We start from the raw sequence: 24028 nt of genomic DNA, 5'->3' as shown, positions 1-24028 counted from the left end.
GGTGACCTCAGTTAGGGGCCACGCTGTCAGGCCTCTAGGAATTTACCCTCTTCATTTTGGTTCAGCTCAGAGAGCTCAGTGCCTAAAACCCCCTACTCCTAGCCCCTGCCCAAAGCTAGAAGCAGCCTTGCCCGAGGTGGGGACAGCCCCGGACGCGGGGAGGGCGGGCTGAGGCTTCTTGTCTCCCCGGAGCAGATGCTACCGGCCGCCGGGGAGGGCAGGAGCGGGGGAGCCCCCGGCGCCGGCCGGACACCGGTGCCCCCCTCGCTAACCGCAACTATCGGTACTTATTTCGGCCGACACGGAAAGTGCCGCGTTCGCCCGCTGGGACAGCCCAGCGCCGGCGGCATTTTCCGCCTCCCCGCCTCCTCTGCCCACAAACGCTGCGGTCGCCGCCTGAGGCGGTACCCGGCCGTGCGCATGCGCTGCCGGAGGGGCGGGGAGCGCCCTCCTAAGATGGCGGCACGGGCTGGCCGGCCGAGGCTTGCCGCTCTCAAGATGGCGGCCGAGCGCAAGATGGCGCGCCCTGAGGTCCTCTCTCCGCACAACGGCGCCCGTCTGCCCGGTAGCGTAGGTCGACACCCCCGCCCATACCTCCACGCCCCTGCTCGTAGCGCGATTTCGCCGCGGCGCTGCCTGGCGGGGCTGGCGGCGCCGGAGGCGGGTGGAAAGGGCGGCGCCAGGCAGCGGCGGGGCAGCCGCTGTCGCCATTGAGGCGCGCCGCGGAGGGGCAAGGGCCCCTGACGGAGCGCGGCCGCAGCGCCATGGCGGGCGTGGGGCGGCGGCTGCGGGCCGCGCCGGCCGGTCCCCGGCTCTGAGAGGGCGCTGCCTGCTGCCGCGCTCGCCCCGCCGCGGGCCGGACACCGGCGCTCCCGCCCGCCTCCCCTTCCCCTCAGCCGCCCTTGGCGCTCGCCGCGGCCCCCCCCCCCCCCGCTGCCCCTTCCCGCCGCGCCGGGGAGATGGCGTCGGGGCTGCGCCCTGCCGGTTACCCCCCGTGGAAGCGGCACATCGCGGCGGAGCTGCGGCGGCGGGACCGGCTGCAGCGGCAGGCGTTCGAGGAGATCATCGGGCAGTGTAAGTGGGCCGCGGCGGCGGGGTCGAGGCCGTGGGGCGCTTTCCCCCAACTCCTTGGAAAGTGGGAAGAACGCCCGAGGCCTCGCGCGTGTCGTTTTCAGAAGACTGTAAGATGTTTGTTCAAGCTGAGAAAAGTTAGACCTTCTATATTATTGAGGAAAATAAGCTGCTTCACTCACAGGCTAAGCCGAGTTTGTGCCATGGACGGTGATTGAATGTCTAAATTGTCTGCACAATTCTTGCTCAGATGTTTGTAGAATTGAGAACAATAGTGCTATTGACCGTATTCATGATCTATTTGTCAAATTTTAAGCCATTCAGGGGCCAGTGCTTTCTATCCAGCACTTAATTGCTCATCCCTCTCCTGCCTCAGCTGTGTTGGGAGCAAATGGAAGTGGGGGTCACCAAACAGCTGCTGGCTCACACACTGGGCTGCTGTATGTGACAGGGGGAAAAGCAAAGAAACCTCGGCAGGACTGTGCAGTGTTGGATGTGGCCAGATCTCTGGCAGGTCTGTTTCCCCTCTTGCTATCATTTGAGGGGGCTGTAAAGAGTTTGAACTTTGAACTCTGTTTTAGCAGGTAGCAATACACTTGAACAGTTTCTCTATTAAACTTTCATAAGAGAAGTTTCACAGTGTCTGGATTAATGAGGAATTCTTGGAGTTGTACCTGAGTACTGCCTTAGCCTGCTGACACCAAAGAGTGCACACTAATACAGAGACTTACGTAATGTTTGGTTGTGACAGAATAATCAAAGATATTGGGTAGAAGAAGAGGGTGGGAATCTGGTTCTGATTTCTGGTTATCTTCTCAATTGCACTTTTTGCCCTTTTAGATAATAAGCTACTAGAGAAGTCTGACCTTCATGCGGTGCTGGCTGATAAGCTTCAAGCAGAAAAATATGACATGCAGAGCAGACATGAGATCAGGTATTTAAAATTCCTTTTCTGTCAGTCAGCTGTCTGTGATGCACACTGTAACGTAAACCACTGTTTGATGCATTACCCAAACAACTTCTGGGTTGTTACAGTGACTTGGACTAAAATGAACTGGGTAATCTGTTGAACTAAAAATAAATTATAACAAACTTTAAACATGTGATAAAGTCACAGTGCATTTACAGTATACAGTGCAGAAAGATCTGACTAAGTTTTGGACAGAAATTAATTTATCATAAACTCAAGGTATGGGGATGGACCAGAATGAGTTTCTGCTTCTGATCTGTTGTTTGCCTTGTAATGATTATAATGTTTGCCTGGTGTAGTTCCTAATGATTATGATATAATTCTTGAAATTGTTCAATCATAGAAGTACTGTAGTCCAGGAGAAACCGATGTCTTAAGTTTCTTTCAATCTGTGTTATCACATAGAAGGGGAGAACAGAGAAAATCACGATTGTGAAGTGTCAGCCCTAAGTAAGCATCATATGCTAAAAAGAATGGGTCTTCTGCCTGCTTTTAGCAGGATTTTTTTCAGGAAACTTTCTCTTTAACCTGGGAAGAGCACTCTAGTGCTGCAGGCAGGGGTCATGCTGCTTATTCTATTGGCATTTGAATCCACAGCAAACCCAATATGCTAGTAGTGTGTCCTTTGGACAGCATGTAAATCCCAGCGGGTAAAGGCTGTTGGGTTTTGCACTTGATGTAACTGAAAAAAAGGCAGGGCTAAGTAGCTCAGAATTTCCTACTTGTGTATGAATTGCTTCCTCTTTTGAAGTTCTTTTTGCTATATAATGCAAAACTGTATGTGTGCGTCTAATTGGGATACAGAACATATATTGAAGGCTATTGTGTACTCTTACTAGTAAGGAAAGAAGAATGGATTTTACAGGAATTGCAGGGAAAATGTCAGTGTTTGGCCAGCAGGTTGGAGTTAACAAATGTGAACGTTCTCAGTGGCTTTCTGATGACTGCAGTTGTCTTGAACCATCTTTAGTTTATGGGAATCTGGTTCTGATTGAAAACCTACTCTGAGGTGAGGCTGGAGTAGATGAGGATGAGAAGAAATGCATAGAAAGAGCATCTTCAAAGTAAATACTAAACTGAACTCTGATACTGTTCTCAGTATATGACAGTTTTTTTGAAACAGATGAATTCACTAATCCTAGACAGCTGAGGAAAAAAGCTTTTACTTGTTGTAAGGCCAAGGAGGAATATCTAGTTCTGGCCAGAGTTATAGGATGTGTTGGATATTGCCACAGGACTTGTCTTCCTGTCTGGCCGCAGTTTTTTGGAAATGAAGTGTCTGCTAGTATAGCATTAGTTCACTGAGGTGGTATTTGTTTGTTTGTTGCTTGTTTCTGAGAAGAGCATTAAGCTACTGATATCACTGTGAGACCTTTCAGTTTCTGAATACATTACCTGTTTCCCACTGGACTGTTATAACACAGAGTGACTGCAGGAACAGATGCTTGCAATTACCTTGTTCTGTTCGTCTGGTATAATAGTGCTGAACTGAAAATTATTATTTTTAAAAACTGTAATTTAAAATATAGCTCCTAACTTGCTCAAAGGCTTATGTGTGTGATACATACCTATGTGTATATGCTTTTTTAAAAATGTCTTCTGTTCCCATCTCTGTGCTTTCAAATACAGGAATGCTAAATGTTACAGTCATAGTTGTTTGGGGAGTGATATGTGTGTTCTTCTGGTGTGTAGAAATTCCAACTTATATCACAGTATCACTGTGTTGTAAAACACAATGAAAAAAACCCCAAACCTTTACACTATAAGAGGCTAGAACCTAGTTAGGACAACGGAGAAGTGACTTGCAACACCTGGGACTATAAACCTAAGGATCTGGGAATAAACCTTTTGTTCTGTGCCCTGTGTTATGCTCTCCAGTTATCTAACATCTTCAAGGTCCACTAGCTCCCTTCGAAACAAAGGTGGTAAAATATGTGTAACTCTTCCAGAATTTGGAGAATGTACTTTTAAGACTCAGTTGTCTTAATGCAAATTGAAACAAAGGATAGTTATCTCTCATTTGAGTTTGAATTCTGTTTTAGAAATGTACAAAAAAGTGAATAGAGTCCTCAATAAATTTAATTTTCCAGTACTATATAATGGAATTTGGTTGGTGCAGATTGTGTTGTGGGGAAGCTAGCTGTGGTTTAGTTCATTATGAATGACCTGTATCTCTGATGTAGTATAGAAGATCCAAGGGAGGTAATGTCCTGAGACTGACAAAGGCACAGAAGCAGTTGAATTCTAGTTTGTGACATCTCTTATTCCTCTCTCTCAAACTCCAGTCCAGGACACGATGGCACATGGAATGATACTCAGTTGCAGGAACTGGCACAGCTGAAGATAAAGCATCAAGAGGAGCTGACAGAGCTGCATAAGAAGCGTGGCGAGGTTAGAAAGTCCTCTCATGTTCTATGGTGTCCATACATGGCGCTTTGTAAATGTGACCTGAATTTTGCCAAGCTTATTCATCATCGTCATTTTTTCCTCATTTCATGTACAGCCTTTTTAAGCTCCCCATGTTGATGACTAAAATAAACCAGAGGTGGTTGGCCTTTGACAGCCAGGAGATAGGATTGTTAGCATAGCATGGTTTTCAAGAACCGCTTCATTTTGTGTTTCATTATTAGGCTTTAAACTGTATTAATTAGAGGAGGAAGGAACTGATCCAGTTTAGAGCTGTGCATGACCACTGGTTCTACACCAAAAAGACTGAATGAGTGAGAAAATAGATGACCGTATGTGATTTGTCTCACTTTGTAGGACCACTGCTGTAAAAAAGTGGACAAAATAAACAAGCACAGGTTGAAAGTGCCAAGGTGGTGGTGTTAGACAGAAAAGGGAGTACTGGTTCTGCCATGTAGATGCACTAGGGAGCCCAGAAGTCCTGTAAGCTATGAGGCTTGTAGGCTTGTCCCTGGAAGAGAGGAAAAGCTGCTATGTATTTTTTTTTTTCCACGGGAAGATGTGGAGGCTTCTTTGGCAGAATTGGGTTTTTAAAAACCACAGCAGTGGATTGAATGAGTCCAGCAGGTAGTACCTGAATGATACTGGAGACTTTTATAGGGAGTTAGTGGGAATGACCTGGAAAATGTTATCATGCTCCTCTGATCACACCTCACTGGAGTTGTGGAGAAGCTTCAGTGTCAGTAATTCTGAGTTTCTCGGAGAAGAGACAGTTTTCTGCAGGAGGTGTGCACTCACTAGTCAAAGCACTGCAAATTCCTTCTTTTCCCAGAGACTGGTATCCTAAGCCATCTCCCCAGGAGACACTCCTATCAAAACTCAGTCTTCCTTCTCCCCAGGCAGCTGAGGCTCTGTGAGGCTTGCTGCTGCTCACTGACTGGGGAGCTGTGAGCTGGCAGCAGCAGCTCATTAGTGTTGGCCTCTGCCCCTCTCTTTGCTGTGCACTGCAGAGACTCCACCAGCAACTTTCTTTGTGGGAAAACTCTTCATGAAACCTGTGTTTACACTATGTGAGCTACATGTCTCCTGTAATGGCTGTCCTGGCCATAACAGAAAGATTTGTTGCTTGGTTGTTAGTACTCATTTGTTGGCTTACCTGGCAATTTTTAGTTTCTGTATTGATTCTTCCATGACTTCAAAAAATAAAATTTCTTCCTAATATGCATTCTATTTGATGTGACTTTTAATAAAGAAACCTTTTGAGGGGAGCAAGTAAGATCTCAAAGGACAGTAACTTTTTGACAATTCATTTTTGAAAGTGGATTCCCTGATTCAGTGACCTGTGTGATAGTGGCAGTAAACAGATCTGTATAGAAAGAAGAACTGAAAGCTATGCTTCACGCTTGTAATGTTAGATTGGTCTGTACTCTTGCTGGTTGCTGCTCAGTGTGTGTTATCTAGCTGGCATCCCTGCATTTTGTAATATTTTCTCCTCTCCGTAGCTGGCCCAGTCTGTAATTGATCTGAATAACCAAATGCAGCAGAAGGACAAAGAGATGCAGATGAATGAAGCAAAGTGAGTAGGAACTGTTTCATTTGTGTGGTTGGTATGAGATCCAGACTTCTGGTTGAGTTATGTATTAGTGTTACAATATTCTTTACAAGTCCTAGCCATGGGCTAAAAATGCCTTTGTTAGGCATTGTACAAATAGCACAGAGAAGATGGTAAAGGGTCCCAAAGGAGATCCTCATTGTTTTGTATATTTTGTTGCCATTCCAGGATTGCGGAGTATTTGCAGAAGATCTCTGAACTGGAAACAGAGTGCCAGGAATTGCGTAGCAAACTGCAAGATCTTGAGCGAGCTAATCAGACACTAAAAGATGAATATGATGCTCTTCAGATCACCTTCAATGCCTTGGAGGAGAAACTAAGGAAAACTACTGAAGACAACCAGGAGCTGGTCTCACGTTGGATGGCAGAGAAAGCACAAGAAGCCAATCGTTTGAATGCAGAAAATGAAAAGGATTCAAGGTGAGACTGATGACCTTTGATAAACTACTTTCCAATATGTTTTTGAATACTTATGAGTGCATAGAATAAAACCAGATTTAGTTGTGATCTCTGACATCTCTCTATTCTTGCACAACACAATGAGAGCCCAGAACTTTGTGTTCCTTCTTCTGGCCAACACAGACGGATGCTTTGTGAAAACATTCCTGTCTTTTAAATGAATAAAACATGTTCTTTTGTTTCTTGAGCAACACTTAACTATGGACTGAAGATCAGAAATCAGATAGAAACTGTGGTGTTTTTTTTTTTCTCGTATTAGATTTGGATGTTCTTGTTCATACTGTGACTTGATACTACTCCTAGTTTTATCCTTTTTTGACTTAACCAACTTAAGTGTTTTTTGCATTCCGCTAAAAGGAGTGACTGCCATGAGACTGAGCTATGTATAACTTGCAGAAATAACTTTTCTTCTTGAAAAATAATATTTTGTCTTATTCTGAATTTCTTCAGCTTCCTTGCCAGCTAACAATACTTGGCGACCAAGAGCTATAATAAAAGTCTTATAGTACCTGGCAGTTTTGCATTTTTACTAACATAATCATTATTTTTGCAAGCTCTTGCACTCCAGGCAAATCCACATTTCACTTGGATCATAGGGGGCCATGGGTACACTTTGCCTTATTGCCTTACCTGATCGATTTCGTCCTTTGCTATTCACAGTAAGAAAACTGCACCTCCTGCACTTGAGTAGCTTGAAAAGCAGGATAAAATTAGGGCAGTGGCCTGACTTTTATTTTTTTAAATCTTAAGAAGCCCATCAAAATTTTGCAGGGTAACCTTTGGAATGGGATTAAGGAAGGGTTTTGTTAAATAACCTTGCTTTCTTTTTCTTAGGAGACGACAAGCTAGACTGCAGAAGGAGCTAGCAGAAGCTGCCAAAGAGCCCCTGCCTGTTGAACCGTAAGCAGTCTTGATTTATAGAGTCTTCTTCATCACTTCATGCTTCAGTTTTATGCAGATACATGATAAATGGTATCTTTGTTATTTCTAAATTTGGTGATGTAGAGGAGTGTTTAAACTTTGGTGTAAAGTCAGAAACTCTCCCTGCTTGAACTTCCAGAAGAAGGAGCTCTGTTATGACTAAAAATAGATGCTTGGACTGAAAGTCCTAAGAACAGTTCATATAGTGAATATGTATTATTATCTCAGCATCAAAATATTTGTTATGTGGTGCCTTTGGTGTTCAAAACAGTTCTTCAATCATGAAACAATATACTCTGGAGAAGCCTGCATTTTTAAGTGTTAGACTACAAATATGTTCAAGGATTTCCTGTTGGAACAGGTACTGAGTGAGTTGAGGTGTGTGAAAGTATGTTGATGACTTCCATACTGGGAGAGATTTATTCTGTAGGAAAAAATTAGATAGACATGGACTTAATTTTTCTGGCAAGCCAGAGACAAATATCTCTTGTCTCTTTGTCTTTTTGCTGCTATGTTTACTTCTGGGTGGTATTAATCAACTGACTGAAGTGGGCACTTAGCGATATAGGTGCTTTGCGCCAGGCTGATAAGGTTATTGACACTTGTTAGCCAAATCCAGAAAAATTACACCTGGTGTGTTGTTTCTGGAAACCACAGAGACAGTCTTCAGAGCACGGTGCAGGCTTTTCCTTGCTCTATGTTGTCTTTGTAGTAGCATCATGTAATCATATTGGGTCTCTGTGCTGCATGTCCTGGTACGTGATAGGAGTGATGTATCTGGAAGAGCGCCCACTCAGGAGTCTGGGGTAGGTAGGAAGGGCATGTATAAGGGGAGTATGAGAATGCTCATAGCATTTGGAAGGAAAATTGAAATGGCAATTAACAATACAACTAGTTAGCACAATTTGCTTTGCCTATTTTTTTTTTTTAAGAAATGTTTAAATGCTTCCATTCTCTTAGTTTATTGAGGTGTAACTCTCCATAACAAGATTACTGCTGACCTCTGTGTCACAGGCCAGTGGACAGTCCCAAGCTAGCAGACAGTCTTCACAGCTTGTAAGAATAGTGATATCCCTTTTTCCCACATGATTTGATGTAAATGCACACTGCGTATCTTAGAATATTAAACTCTTCAATAAATAATGTTGCACGAGAGGGGAAACGCACATGTAATATTTGTGGCTACTTTCCCTGTTAAACTTCTTCCTCTTCGTTACCCAAAGCGAGACCTTCCTATCTTAGAGCTGATCTCAGTGGTAGCTGTAGCATAACTGCTTGAATATTTTATTTCCTGTTGTGGTGGGGATGATGGCCTCAGTGTTTCCTAAATAATCTGAGACACTGAGAAGTTAAAAAGAAGCCTGTTTAAAAAAAAAAAAAAAAAAGAGAAAATAATTGCTTTTGTAAATTACTCAGCTTCATTAATTTTTTTGATTCTTTTTGATTTTATAATTTTAGAAAGCTTGTATTGTATAAATGTGGTGCTTACTGAAGGGGAAGATTGTAATATTTCAAGGAGTGCACCCTGGTATTTATATTCACTTCAAAAATACATTAACATGGGAAGTTATTTTGCTACATACAATTTTAATAGCTCAAACTTATCAGCAGAATCTGATACTGTATTATTGAAATATCAGCCTGATACTTCCAATCATAGTATATATTTTCCATAGCCTTTTCATAGACACTGTCTTCCAAAATCTTAAAGTGCAGCTATATTCTGAAATGAGAGATTAAAAATGGTCCCGTCGTCTTAAATTCTTTTGCAGCTGAGCGTTATCTGATGGCAGGAGTGGGTTTATTCCTGCTTAAATGCTGAATTTAAACTTCCTGTTCAGTCAAGTGGCATCAGGTTGACAGAATGTGTTTAAAAATAGTTTGTCCTGCAATATCGGCAGTGGAGAAAAGAATCATCATTGAAGGAAAAAATATTAGACTGTCAGAGCCCATGATGACTAATCGGGAAAAACCTTTTATCAATAGCAGAGTAGTTGAGCTGGATTAATTTATGGTATATGTATTGGAATTTCACAGTTCCATTAAGTTGTACACCAACACTTTAATGATGTGAATCAAAACATCCCTTGTACTTAATGGACCAACACCTGAAGTACAACAGTATGGAAAGTATCAGGATGTCTTTGGTGTGAATGAAGAAGGAAGATTCAAACTCCAGTGTGGTTTTTTTCTAATACTTCCTTGTTCTGGAACAGCAAAAAAGATGCTGTGAAAATAGGATATTGCCTATATTTAGGGCTGCAGTAGCTCATGTTTTGCTGTTCTGTAACTGTTCCAGCAAATATAATTCACTCAGTAGCAAAGTCTTGCTCAGATATGATAGGTTGTCACAATGCTGTATGTAGTGCTGCAAGCTGAAATATGCCTGTAGTAAAGAGAATCTGGAAAGGATGCCTGTGAACATAAATATGGGGGGACGGGACACGGGGATGATCCAACCCTGTTGTCAATGAAGAGTATAATTGGCAACTGGAAAGAAAAAAGGAAATTTAGTTGCTGCAACGTACTTGTTTTCAGACATTGTATGTTGAATGTAGTATCTCTGGCAGTGGTGGTGTTTGTGTTGTCTGGATTTACCTGTGTGTTACTACAGCTGAATAAACCCAGATGTGGGTTGGGCACAGACACCAACCAGCGCTGGAACAGTGTTGTCTGTTCATTTCATATACATCAGTGGGATGTATATGAACATAGGAAACTTCCATAGGAAGCTCTGGCTGACTGAACATGAGGTGGTTTCTCTCACTTCAGCAGGGATGATGATATTGAAGTGCTTGCAGATGAAACCTCTGACACAGCTGAGGAGACATCTCCAGTGCGAGCGATCAGCCGAACATCCAGGTTTGTAGACCGAGAGATTTTTTTGTACCATGTCAATGAGAAAGAACAAGGGTTACAAGAAAGTTGGAACAATGTTGGGAATTTTACTTAGGGTTTTTACTTGCCTTTAGCTAGAACACAGTTTAGTACTTCCACCAGAGCGGTGTGAAAGTCATGTGCTGTGTTCTCTGTTACCATGCTTTAGATATGCTGTTTTCCCTTCGCTGTTTTAACTAAATTACATTGCTGTCTGAAAAATCTGTGTTTAATCTCAAAGGCTTAAATATGAAATAGACAATAAAATGGGTATTACAATGCCTGTTGTATTATACCTCTGTTACTATACAATGCATCAATGTGACTTTGCAAATAGCTGGGATTTTGGATTTAGCTGAAGTGCTGAAAATAATTTTCACTTAGATTAAATGCATCTTTTTCTTTCTCTAAAATAGCAGTGAGTGGAAAGTAAGAGGTAGTTACACGAGAGCACGGATTAATTTGATTGAAGCTTCAGACTTGGCGGACTGTTATATCTAAGACCAGTAATTCACAGGGTGGAGGTTGAGGGAAATTGAAGAAACTTCACTCACAAATTATGTTCTGAGTTGTAGTTACTGGTGACTTTTGGACTGATGCCTGCCTTTGGTGTTTTATGTCTTCGGACTGGGTCTGCAGGGGAGGGAGTCTTTCCAGAGACTTGTTGCTATGATATGTGTTTGTATTGATCTTTACGTGGAGAAGCTATTCACAAGGTTTAAACCTGTCCTCCCCTCCTTCAGTAAGCGACTCTCCCAGCCAGCTGGAGGCCTTCTGGACTCTATCACTAATATCTTTGGGTAGGTTAGAACACTTTCACCTCTTTGTTTTGTATATTGGTTTCAATGTACACCAAAATCTTGGTGGTGCAGGGAATACAAACAAGTAATTTCAGCCTTTCTTCTAGCTTTTGCCTTTCTTTTTTTTTCTTTTTTGTTCTCCTCAACTTCCTGTTTCTTCCATCTTGCCGTGTGCTGACCTCTGACCTTTCCCTCCAGTCTGTCTGAGTCTCCCCTTTTGGGACATCAATCTTCTGATGCTGCCAGGTGAAAAACATTATCCACTCTTAGTCCAGCATGTGAATGTATTCCATTGAAGTAACATGGAACCCACCTGCATTATCCTGATTAGATTTCAGATGTTAACACTGGCTAGAAACTGTCTACAGTTAGAGAGTCAATGAGCCCTTCTTTGTGGAGAGAATACTTGGGGTTTGCTCTTACTTTCCACTGCACTTTGATCCTTTAATAGGGTTATTTAAAATAAGTCATTGTGTTCTGTGCTTAGTATCCAGAGTGGAGCCGGTCCTTCTAAGTTAAGCTCTACATTAGGTGGATGGTCTTTTTATAAATGGTACATCTCAAGCTTTTGAATGGGGCATTTTGCTGACTGGAATGTAGTGCTGCAATGGTGTCGAGTCTACCTAGACATAATGATGGAGTTGCAGTCTCTCCAGCTGAACTCAGCTGCGCTCATTCCCATATTTTTCTTTCCAATTAAAAAAAGATGACTGCTCCAAAATGAGGCCAATAATCAGTTCAGGTAACTTATCTGGCATACTATGAAATACTAAAGCCACAAGTGGATGTAGTGTTATATGGCAAATGTAAATTTTGAAATATGGGATAAAAGAAAGTTAAAAACTCCTTTCCCCATTTTTTAATTGCTCTACAGTGTAGTTAAGTGACAGGTTCAGATCTGGATGAACTCAAGAGAAACAGTGATCACTTCTTGTTTTAAAATATTTCTACTTTGTTTCATCTCAGGAGACGTTCTTTGTCCTCGTTCCCTGCTCCCCAGGATAATGTAGAGCCACATCCAGGTGCCAGTAAAGAAGTGAGAGTGCCCACTACTGCCGTATGTGTCTTTGTAAGTACAGAAGGAATTCTCTGGTTTACCATTCCTCTTACTGTCTTTGGAGAAGGTGAATCCTGTCTGGGAACTGAAAAGCTCTTTCTATTCACACTGCCAAACAAGGAATTCTCGATTTGGTAGCATAGTTCATCCCATTTAATTCTTAGCCCAAATGCTTCTCAGAGCTAATGTGCTTGATGTCTGTCTTACCGAGGTCAATGATGACTAGTAAAAGGTCTGAGGGCACAGGGGAATTACACTGCATTACCTTCTTGGCTCCCAGCAGTCCCTGTTCTGTCATGCCATAGTAGAGCTATGACTAGGGAAGAGATTGCTGACAGTTTGGGATTAATTCAGTTCCAGATCTCCACAGTGAAGGGAGTTGTGGCACTGAATGTCATCCAACAGAACTGGTTAAGGAGCTTGTGGTAGTGGGGTGTCTGTATTTGTTGTGTGTGATCTAAAGTTTTCAAGCTGAGACCTCCTTTATGTGTTGTTTTGGCATCAGAAGGCCAGACTTAAATTTCTGCAAAGAGCATTGCCTTCTGAATGAGAGATATTGTGGTAAATTGTCTTGTGACACAGATACTTGTTTTAACATTCCTCTTGAGCTTTCTTAGGCACTCCAGTTCTGGAGATGGGTATTTCCTGGCTATGAAATGACTCATGTTTTTCATCTAGAGTAGCAGAGTGGCTTACTGCAGCATGGAAGCTTCTGTATTCCTAGCCTGTCCTGTTACCATCTTCTCTAATGGCAGTCATGGGGTGGAGGGAGTAGCAATGTTACCTTAAGTGAGAACAGGTTCATAACTTAAGTGACAGCCTGGAACTGACTTGAATAAGGAGCTTCAGAGGAGAGGTATTCATGGCTTTGGTATGTCCTGCAACATCTCTCCTCCTCTGGCTATGTCAGCAAGCACAGTTGATCAACAGATGTAAATCATGGCTAATTTCATCATAAAAGGTATTACAAAGCTACATATGTGAGGTTTGCAAGAACCGTGTGGGAGGTTATATTGTTTTCACCTTTCTCTTGATCTTCTGTAATGTCATCTGAACTTCCCAGAGCAGCACAGCCTGTCTTCCCCTTATGGAGGGGCAAACCACAGCGGACTATGCTGACCCCTGCACTCAGCAATGTGGGAAATGGTGCCCCATTCTGATTCCCCATCTTGCAGCAGGAATAGCCTGTCAGAGTGTGGCAGGATGGAGGTGATGTGTGGTTAGCACTGCAATATTAGGAGGAGAATGTCACAGCTCATTTCATGGGAATCCATATGTTTCTTCTGGAGATGATCTATGTTATGTTTTAGCTGATGTGTTTGGAGCTCAGGTGGAGTTTGAGGACATGCCTAGGTCCAGGAGAACATTCCAGGAATGAATGCAAGGACTCTGAGCCAGAGGTTTGGTGGATACAGGGAGCGGACCGGGCTCACATCTGGAGAGATGAGTAGAACAGGCTTGGGAAGGCAGAGAAGGTAGTAATTTCAGCCATCATTCTCAGGTATAGTTTTCAGGCAAGACCTTTAACCAGTTGCGTTCTGAATAGCTCTTCTGCACTTGTAGAAAGATCAGGTTTGAAGTGTGATAACCCCTAAATATGAACTGGCAGACCAAGTTCAAGCAACGAGTTCCAGAAAAACACAGGTTTCCAGAAAAAATGATGTTGAAAGAGCAGTTACTGATAATCCTTCAAAAAGAACGCAGCAAATGAATTAATGTGGGAGTAATACTGTGTGGGTAAGTAGTGTAAAGCTGTGAAATTAACAGGAGAAAAAAGGAAGGAAGGAATCTTAAAATTCACATAGGTTTTAAAAGGTTAAGAATCACTATTAAGTGGCCAACTCAAGCTTCAAACCATGAAGTTGTGAGAAGCTGGAGGTGCAGGGGTGGCACTGCATGTGCAGATAGGAACCACAGTTTAAGCCCAAGTTCTCTGTCAGGGAAGGTGGTGTCACAACTGCTGTTACTACTTAATCACCAATCTAAAGGAGCATTATCACCAATACACTAAACGAATGCAGTTAAGCTGTTATGCTGTTTTCTAGCAGAATTTCCTAACTCAAGCCTGAGTTGAGTGTTCTGTGGTTGCATGAACTGATTGGATCGTGTTCCATGGCTGGCTCTAGATGGAGAAATGAAAAGTTAGTTTCCTTCTACAGCTTATCACCTGTTAATGTTTTCTGTCCTTTTCTTAACTTTTTTCTGGTGTAACTTAAATGCCTTACCTTACAAAACCTAAAATTACAAAGCATTGTAAGGCTTCTGGCAGTTTATTATCACCCTTGAGTCCTTGCTAGTGTTTTTCTTCGTGCTTTTGTTTTTTTCTTTAGATAAGGATCAGCCTTTTTGTTCTGTTTGTACACCATCAACCATAGTCAAGTTTCAGTCTGCGGCTTTGTTTCCTATATGCTGCTGAAAGATCTACAGCTGTGGTTCTGTATAACCTTTAAATTCTATAGCTTTCTAATACGTGGTATTATGGGTCTATGCTAATTTCAGTTTGGGTGGCTGTTCTGTTCCTCCCACTCCTCAGGATGCACATGATGGGGAGGTGAACGCAGTGCAGTTCAGCCCTGGCTCCCGGTTGCTAGCAACAGGAGGCATGGACCGGAGAGTTAAGCTTTGGGAAGTCTTGGGAGGTAAACTTTTTTGCTTTGGGGTATGGTGGGATGCTAAGCGAACTCATATAATAGTTCACTTTGTGGCAGCTTCTGTTCTAATCCATTGCTTAAATTTTTTTTGTCTTTCTCTGTACAGATAGGTGTGAGCCCAAAGGTTCCCTCTCTGGCAGTAATGCTGGGATTACAAGCATAGAATTTGATAGTGCTGTGAGTATCTGTGCAATATCCGCTGTTTGTGATTGGAGATAAATTAATTGAATTATTGAAATAATTGAATTAAGTTGTATCAATTTCCATTCTAACACTTTGAAAAGTTACCTAAGAAATTAGTTAAAATTTTTATGAGAGTAACCCTAAATAGTTAAGGATTGTACAAACGATCTTTATTTGATATACTCCAGTCTGTAATTCTCATATTTGCTTTACAATTCAGGAGATGGTATATGCCTCAGACATGGTTTATTACGAAAAAATTACAGTAAAATACACTGGGCTTTGTCTAAAGTAACAAATTAGTCTTCAGCTTCCCACTGAAGCTGGTATAACAGCACAAAAAAAGCAAATGCATAGAGGCTTTATTTCTGTGAAGGTCGTTTCTCTGTGAAGTTTATTTCCATAGGTGTTCTGCTGAGGTCTGTGATGAACAGTAAAAGGTCTGATTATCCTAAGACTTGCACTTCCATGACCTTTTCTCCCAGCAGTTTCTCACCAGTCATGGCACAGTAATGGTGTGGCTGGCAGAGTGTTTGCTGACAGCTTGTGATGTGTTCAGTTCATGTTAACCTGAAGTATCGGAGACATGACTGGGATCAGCATCCAACAGTTTTACTTGAAGGAGTTTGGGGTCTTGGGCTGTTAAAACTGGACATGTGATCTGACTTTTCTGCTGAGACCTCTCCCGTAACACAATGCTTTACTGCATAGACAGTAGACCAAAGCTGATACAATTTATTTCAGTTGGTGATTCTTTGTGCTAAACTTTATTGATACACACTCAAAAAGATCCTTCCTTTGGACACTGACTAGCTCATTAGAGATTTGCTGGCACTGTTCATCTGCGGGAGAAACTAGTTCTGATTTTGGCAAGCTGCTTGAACACATTTGAGGTGAGACCTGCGTGAGGTGAGATGCTAATTGACTTTAAGGATTGAGAAAAGTCTCTTGAGAGGGAAGGAGTGCAAGTGTGAATCTTGTGGTGTCCATTCTCCATCGTGGATGACTTGGAAGAGCCCTAAGCCTAAAGCCATGAACAAGTCAAATTGTCTCCTTCAACAGATTTAGTTTTTGGAGTCTTAGTTTAAAATGTTAGAAGTACAATGAAAATTGCAAGACTTGGGCAATTCCACTCTGAAGCCTACCTAAGCAGTAGGGGTAGGAGATGCAGGGGTTTTTCTCTGTCAAAACTCAAAAAAGAGGAAAAAACCCCACAATAGATGAGAGTAAACTAGAACCTGTTTCCTCACTGCAGCAGAAAGGGAAGGAGAATGTCCTTTCTGGTCTGATTATTGTTATTCCTTTTTTCTGTAGTCATGAATCTGCAAATCATTGTCACATTTTGATGAGAAGAAAAAGCTGTAGCCTTTTTGAAAGTTGTTACACTAGTTTTCCTCACTGATGTATGCTGCTGTGGTTTTGTTTTTGTTTCTTCCCCCCCCCACCGCCTTGGCAATATAGCACTAATATGCTTGAGTTGAATTTGCATATTGACTTGCAGAAGTAGTTTTAAATTAATCTTGTGTTCACAGGGTTCTTACCTCTTAGCAGCTTCAAATGACTTTGCCAGCAGAATCTGGACAGTTGATGACAATCGATTACGGGTGAGTCCTGTGAAGGCAAAGCAGTGCTGTTAACAGGATCTTTATTTCTCTTAAGGGTCTTCACAAAGAGGTCTAAAATAAAGTACTGGTCTCTGCACAGCCTTGCAGGAAAATCCAGTTATTGCCTATTTTCACAATACAGCCCCTGGCTACCAAAACCTTACCATGTAAACTCACTACACTTTCCAGCCCCCTCTGTGGAAATTTAAATGCTTCTTACAGTTTATGGAGAACCACTTCAGTGTGTTAGCCTCAATCCAAGGAGAGGACTGCTGATGAAGGGTTGGCAGAAGACAGAGGGATTTTTTTTTGTTTTAAGTCAGGTGCAGCATTCTTGAAGAGGAGTCCTTTTCCTAGCTGTTAAAGTCTAAAAGTGCTTGACTTTATTCTCAGTGTCTTTTGAAAGATTCTTCTGCTCCTTTGCATTCACATTTTCCTTTGTATCTCCTTCTTTGCATTCACATTCTTCTCCAACACTTAGCTCTACTTTAAAGAAGGATTCACCTTTGACCAAAATAAAAGTTTCTTTTCAGTGGAGGGCTTTGTTTTTTTTGTCATTCCTAGGTACACTTTTCCTCAACTTTTTATTTTAGAAGGATGCTACTTTGATGTTCTGAATCTTCTGACATTTCACATGTCAGTTATAACCTGCAGTTGCTTTGTAATTCACTGAGTAGTTCTCAGTGTGGAGATGTCAGGTCTCATTTGGGAAAGTGAAGAATATCAGTTACTTTGCAGCTTCTGTTTGTCTGCAAAACCTAATATTGGATGTGAATTATAGTGAATAAAAATTCAGGAGACTATAGATTACTCACTACAAACAGTTAGTTATCCCTGCAAACGTTCACCTGGCTTCACAGTATCTTCCTTAATTTTTTGGTGTCCTTGGTGACTGCCAGATTTGGGCGAGTGCATTCACTGTTCTGAGATAAAAGTACATTCTTTTTTGAGCGTGTGATATGGATTTGTTGTGGCTTGCACATAAGCAGGAGGCAGTGAAGCTGAAATCACAGTAAGTTTTGCCACAAACTCCCTACTTCAGTTTAAATATCTGTACGTAATGACTGCAGCAAGAGCAGGAGAGATGCAGAGTGAAAGTTTAGAACCTCCTTTTTAGAGTTTGTGTCCTTAGGACAAAGCGGTCTTTATGGGATGATTCGTTCTTTCAGGGTTAGTGCTGTATATCAGGTTAGCTTTTTTCCAAACTTTGCTCCTGTTCCTTTCCATTCTTAAGAGTTTTTCTTTTGTACTTCCCAAGCCCAGATTGCTTTGTGTAATTTGATAGGCCTTTCAGTATTTAAAAAAATCTAACTATTTACCAAAGATTTCTCTTGTTTTTCACAGTTCTTACTTCAGCCATTCATTATGTTTTGCCATTTTAGTACGTGAATATTCAGCAATTTGAAATGAATGTTGTTTGTGTTCTGCTCAGCCCCATCGATCTTCTCCCTGCAGTTACAGCAACTGATGTAGGGAGTTTTTCTGAAACCTCTGGTTGTCTCAGCTCTCAGACTTGAAGATGTAACAACAGTTGAGACTAGATGCCCTGTTGTATCCTTGAGGGAAGCTCATTATAAAAACCTGAGGGCATAATTTCAATTTTCAGCATGTTTTAACCCCTTCTCATCAAACCTGCAAGGCTGTGTTGCAGTTGCCATCTGTCCATGAAATGTAGGTGTATGGAGTGTTGAGGAAGAGAGCACGTGGGTTCCTGGAGTAGCTAGAGGAACTGCAGCCAAAGGTGACCTCTGTCTCCCAGCTTCAGGCTGAACTCTGTGGTACTTAACACTCCTACGCAGTGTTAATCTGTTTAACTAGAATAGATTTTTTTTTTTCTCTAAACAGTGCAGTAGACGTGCAAATTATGAGTTAAGATTGTCTTTGAGTTGTTAAATAGCAGAACTAGTAAGCTATGAGGAAAGGGAGTAAGTAAACTGTGTGATTTTACCATGTAAATCTCTCATCTTCAGCACACCCTGACAGGTCACAGTGGTAAAGTTCTCTCAGCCAAGTTCTTGCTGGACAATGCACGCATTGTTTCGGGAAGTCATGACCGGACCCTCAAGCTCTGGGACCTCCGCAGCAAAGTTTGTAAGGAAACTTAACTTCTCTCTCTCATCCATGTTCTGTGCTTCTACTGAATGTAAATGAAAGTCTGACATTAGCCAGATTATTTTGTCGTCTTGCTAGTCTAAAAAAGCAAAAATTAGCAGCCATGCCATCTTCTGTTGTTATTGAAGTAATCGGATTCTTTCTGCCTGTTACCTGAAATAAGAAATCATGTGTATGCAGGAAGCACTGTTAATGCTATTACATTAACGGCAGCTGTGTTCTATGAGTGTTCTTTGTTTACCAGGCTGGGGGTGGGTATTTTAGTCTTCCACTAAAAACTTGGAGCCCGGTCGGAGTGTTTAACCCTGAGGTGGATAGAAATATATCTTGGAAATGTTCCAAAAATTTAAACATCTTGAAGGAAATGCTAGGATCCACATTTTTCTTTGGGAGAAACACCTTATTTCCTTGGCTTTTCTCCTGTTGATGGCTCTTAAATGTGCTTGTCCTGAGAGAGAGGTCGAGATTCAAGGTTACCTTGATACCTGGGCCGCAAACATAGGTCAAGGACACAGTTTCATGTTGTTTAATAGTAGCAAATTATAGCTGTCTAAATACAAAGTGGAAGTAAAGCAGCTGTCATGGGGGCATTTAAAGGGATATTAGCCACAGCAAAGGAGATTAAGGGCAGAGAGGTTGTTGAAGACTTAAATCGGGATTAGTTTAAGACAGAGTTTGTCTGCCCTGTGATGCTCCTGGGACACTGCTCTGCGTGGCCACTGTGTGTGTGTGGGGTATAGTGATTATTTTCTGTGTCTGTTTTCATCAGTTTGTACAGTATAAATTTCAGTGTGTCACCATTGATTTATCCTTTTTAGGTATAAAAACAGTGTTTGCAGGCTCTAGCTGCAATGACATCGTATGTACTGAACAATGTGTAATGAGCGGACATTTTGATAAGAAAATTCGTTTCTGGGACATCAGGTAAAGATTGTAAGAGAGTTTATAGTGTAGGAATGGTTATGGGATTGATGTCTGAGTATAATCTGAACTAGGGAGTTCTTTCTGAGCTTGGAAGCTAACAAGACTGTTGTAAGGGTTGCAGAAAGCCACTGAAAGAGAATTTTGTTACTACTTTTACCCTGTTTGGTGTTTTGGGTTTGGGACTTTTTTGGGAGCAGGGAAGCCATTTCTTTTCAGAAAAGCAGTCTGCTTTCTTGTAAATACGTTGAATTGGTCAGTACTTGCCATTTTAGATGTTACTTAGTTTTTCAGAGGGGGGTGGGAGTTTGAGGAAAGTAGTGTATTAACTATTGGCTGGAAGTAGTATTTACAAAGTGAGATCTAGCTTGGGAAAGAATCAGAATGTGAGAATAAACCAGTAATCCTTTTTCTCCTCTTCTGTACTGGGACAAGTCAAAGTTTTGATGCAGTGGTTTGGCTTCTGAACCCTGGTTTACTTTTTAATTTTTCTTTCTCTCCTTTTTTTGTCTTTCTGTCTCTAGGACTGAAAGCATAGTAAAAGAGCTAGAGCTGCTTGGAAGAATCACAGCTCTGGACCTGAACTCAGAGCGAACAGAGCTTTTGACCTGTTCCCGTGATGATCTACTAAAGATCATTGATTTGCGGGTCGGTGCTGTCAAACAAACATTCAGGTGAGTGTGTTTTTCACAAGAACATTATGAGTTTTAGAACTTTATGGGTTGCCCTTGGTGCTGGCGTGTTTTTCAATATCTCCGTAAAGAGAGAAGTCCCCTGACTTTTTTTTCTACATGGGTAGCAAAGATCTGCTCTGGTGGATCTTTTAATTTACCTCTTTAAAGATGATGGCTTGGGTTAGATTTCTTTGGCGTAAAGGAAATAATTTCTTCAGATGCAACTGAAAGGAGGGTGTATGAGAAATGCGAATTGTGATAAAATGATATTGGAGTTTATTCCAAACCATGTAGAAATCCTTACCATGCTCTTTAGTGAGAACCTGGAAGTCCATCGTATAAATGAATTTACATTTATCTGATTCTAACTTTTCAGCGCCCAGGGATTCAAATGTGGCTCTGACTGGACAAGAGTTGTGTTCAGGTAAGGTCAGATATAAGCAGGATATCTGATAAATTTTTCCCCAGCAAAAGTGAGTGATTCATGACGCTTGGCTGCATTGTCTCCACTTACAGCTAGAAAAACTGGGTCAGAATTTGTGATTTGCCCAAGGTTACCTCTTGGTCAAGAAGGTATATCTGTAGGTGTTGATTCAATGTCTTGGAAACTTTCTGATTTCAAAGTCCTTTCACCTCTTTAGTGTTAGCAGCTGGTAACACATAACTCTTAAGAGACTATTTAATGCCAAGTTGCAGGTGGAATGATGATGTGTCCTCATAAATAGCTGACTTGAAAATTGTTCTCTGCCTTCTGCACCTTCTCTGATCTCATAGCCCTGATGGTAACTATGTGGCTGCTGGTTCAGCTGATGGGGCCCTCTACGTTTGGAATGTGCTCACTGGGAAATTGGAGAGGACGCTTACAAAGCATCACAGGTGAGGGGAAGCGGGCCTTATAATCTAAAGTTGGGATCTGAGTTGTGAATCTTGCTGAGCTATGAAAGAATTGTAGTCATACAGCTTTGCAACTTAGATCAGTGTGTGAGAATTTTTAATTCATGGCAGGATTCTCTAGATTGAGTTAAGGTTAGGTTTGTTATTGTTCAACTTCTTAAATGAGTTATTATTCTAATGAAGCACATGTAATATATTCTGAAGAAGCTATATCCCTCTTAGGCTTATTAAAAGTGAGAGTCTCTTGAGAGCTGAAAAAGTGCTGCTCTTCTGATAGTCAGAGTACTATAATATTTCATTCCAGTGTTAAGCGCTGTTGTGGCATTCAGTTTTCTTTGTAAACTTATACCTGGCTTCCATTTCAGTTCTTCTATCAATGCAGTTGCGTGGTCACCAGCGGGTGCCCATGTGGTCAGTGTGGACAAAGGAAACAAGGCTGTCCTGTGGTCTGAGTTTTGACTGGACAGAGGGTGGAAGGCAGAGCATCCAGCGCCTCTGTGTATGGTGGTGCTGGTCCATGGCTGAACAGAATGGAGACCCGAGCCCAGATCCATCCTGAGCTGGGATAACAAGCACATGGGCTTCACTTTCCAGAGGAAAGTTCTAAAGCAACGGAGGAGCCTGAGTCAGAGACTTCTTACAGCCGTAACTGCACTGTGGCACTCAGACTCAGCAAGGGATTAGCTGTTCTGGATGGAGAATGCTACTTAGTCATGCCTTTACATGTGGTATCTATGCACCAAGTGGAGCTGAAGATACTAGCGGGATTCCTCACCAGACAGCTGTGCCAAATACCATGTCACACAAATGTATCTACAGCACTTCTAAGTTGGAAATGTTGGAAAGAAGTTACTGTGTATGCTGACTTACTACATGTCCTGTCTCCTGTGTTCTCTTCTTGTGGCCTAGTTCAGGTACAGGGTGAGAAGATCCTGAAACGTGGACAGGTCCTAGGCAGTCTGAAGTGTTGGAAGAGCTTTTAAAGAGAGCCTTCCACGGCTCTGGCAGCTCTGCCTTTGAGTTACCAGCTCAATTCAGATCTGCTCTGATTGTGACACAGGTTCTCCAGCACTGTCATGTGAACTCTTTGTATTGGTTTCACCTGTTATTAGGGCAATGGTCTGTTCTTCAGGACTTCTGCACCCTTTTGTTAAAATGCCCTTCAGCATCTTGGGTATCAAGAATAGGAGATCTTAATCTTTATTCCCCAGGCAGTTTGGTTACTGGGTGTGAGGAGAGAGAAGTTCAACTTCTGTTGTACTACTGTGACAAGGAATGTAGTCATACTGTGACTTCAGTACCAGAATATAGATGTTTGGTCCCTTTTCCTGTTCATCCGTCCTGTCCTGGCGGCTGTCAGTAGAACACAGGGGAGCAGTGGGGCTAAATCCCAAATCCATTGTTTTGGTGCTGGCAATTCCAGGCCACTTGCCCCCTTCTTGAGCACACGTGCAATATTCCTGTTTGCGCTGGAGCCCTCTCTGCTACGGAGCAGTGTCTTGGCTCTGTCCCTGTTTAAGCATCCAAAACTATGATGTGGCTGGGTGTGAGCTACCTGGCATAACTTTATGCAGCCAAACCTTTCCACATCGTCTGGGCTTCAAGATAAGCCACCAGCGTTTTATTGCCTTTTTATTTGCACTTTATTTTCTTCTTTCCTGATTGTGTTTTAATAAGGAAGTGCATTCTTTGGAGGCGCTGGATTAGGGGGCAGCTGCTAAACAGGCATCTCTCTAACCTAGCCTTTTGTTCAGACACTTTCTGCAGAGGGGAATTAGAGTATATGGGGCAAAGTTTTTATTTATTCAGCTGCCCATAAGAACTTGATTGTAAATAAACCCATGTTCTGCTTTTAAAACCCCACAGTGCTCTGATTCATTTATTTGTGTGTCTGTGTTTGAGATCTTTTGAATGAGCAAAGAGGGGAACCTGAAACATGTTTTTCTGTGCTATGTTTTCCTGAAGTGTGGATTTGGGTTCAGCACATTGTGGGATTTGGTGTAGAGGGGGAAAGAGGATAATGCTCTTAGCTTGAAGCTGGACGTCCCACGGATACAACCTGGTCTTGCCCTGTCTCAGGAATGCTACCTTGAGACTGAAGAAAGTCTTACCATGTTGAACAAGTACCTCTGTCCTTGAAAGGTTGATGTAGTCTTGGATGTTTTGGATAAATGACTGCATTGAGAAAATTAGTTACGTGTATTTCAGACACTGCTGAAAATACAAAGCTTTTTCTGCTGTGATACTTTGACTGCTACCTTGTTAAATTTTTAAGCCAGTCATAAGAGATGCATGTTTCTTTAAAAACACAAAACCCCTTGTTGGAGGTAATGCTCTGGTTCCTACTTCAGAGTAATCAAGCAAAGCCTTCACCTGTTTAATGCACAAAGTTCATATGGAGCTAAGAGCCATCACTGACCACGCTCCTGTTTTCATAAGAAAAGAAGCCTTCTGTCCACCTCTTGGACGTGACAACCGTAGGAAAAATTACAAGATTCACACTGGCATTCTGAAGCATTTCTAAAGGCAAGATACTTTTTCTTCTGCCTGCTGTTGTGGCAAAACATCCTTCTTGAAAAGGCACCTACCACGAGTCCAGGTGACCTTGGTTACTGCGGAAAAGCAGATCACTAAATGACAAGTCAGCATGATGAAGGATTATTGGGAGATTAATATAATAAAAACTCTACAGGCTCTGCTGAGGAGGATCAGAATGGGTTTAGGATGTTTATAATTTAGGCCGCTATACTTGCGTTTTTCTACAACATGGGCACAGATCTTACACAAAGGGCTTTGTTTTGCCTGTTGATGCTGTT

The 24028-nt window shown here is 42.1% G+C and overlaps 1 protein-coding gene and 2 non-coding genes across 8 annotated transcripts; all 3 read left to right on the top strand.

Annotated features, from left to right (window-relative positions):
* The first annotated feature begins 514 nt into the window (after window positions 1-514).
* Window positions 515-23075, top strand: ATG16L1 (autophagy related 16 like 1). Of its 6 annotated transcripts, none has more exons than XM_032990594.2 (19): window positions 515-1074; window positions 1912-2005; window positions 4327-4432; window positions 5950-6023; window positions 6228-6479; window positions 7353-7418; window positions 10215-10301; window positions 11060-11116; window positions 11315-11362; window positions 12083-12185; window positions 14707-14812; window positions 14931-15001; window positions 16540-16611; window positions 18582-18702; window positions 19542-19647; window positions 20169-20318; window positions 20695-20742; window positions 21093-21194; window positions 21578-23075. In XM_032990594.2, the coding sequence occupies exons 1-19, from the start codon at window positions 960-962 to the stop codon at window positions 21669-21671; spliced, it is 1872 nt and encodes a 623-aa protein (XP_032846485.1). In that variant the 5' UTR covers window positions 515-959; the 3' UTR covers window positions 21672-23075. The 6 variants fall into 6 exon arrangements, with proteins under 6 accessions (XP_032846485.1, XP_032846484.1, XP_032846487.1 ...); XM_032990593.2 differs by having other exon boundaries at window positions 516-1074; window positions 10212-10301; XM_032990596.2 differs by lacking the exon at window positions 11315-11362 and having other exon boundaries at window positions 516-1074.
* On the top strand, window positions 12384-12652 carry LOC116961080. Its single transcript, XR_004406757.1, has one exon.
* Window positions 15426-15688, top strand: LOC116961081. The gene has a single exon (XR_004406758.1).
* Window positions 23076-24028: the final 953 nt, after the last annotated feature.

This window comes from Tyto alba, unplaced genomic scaffold (genome assembly GCF_018691265.1).
Source record: "Tyto alba isolate M040663 unplaced genomic scaffold, T.alba_DEE_v4.0 Super-Scaffold_10, whole genome shotgun sequence".
NCBI lineage: Eukaryota > Metazoa > Chordata > Aves > Strigiformes > Tytonidae > Tyto > Tyto alba.
Note: the sequence above shows the minus strand (reverse complement) of the source record. Positions and strands in the feature narration are given on the sequence as shown.

Excerpts from the sequence above, each read along its gene's own strand:
- ATG16L1 (XM_032990593.2), top strand. The coding sequence starts at position 960 with ATGGCGTCGGGGCTGCGCCCTGCCGGTTACCCCCCGTGGAAGCGGCAC. Across the intron at positions 6,480-7,352 it reads GAAAATGAAAAGGATTCAAG|GAGACGACAAGCTAGACTGC; the intron begins GTGAGACTGATG and ends TCTTTTTCTTAG. Across the intron at positions 15,002-16,539 it reads GCATAGAATTTGATAGTGCT|GGTTCTTACCTCTTAGCAGC; the intron begins GTGAGTATCTGT and ends TTGTGTTCACAG.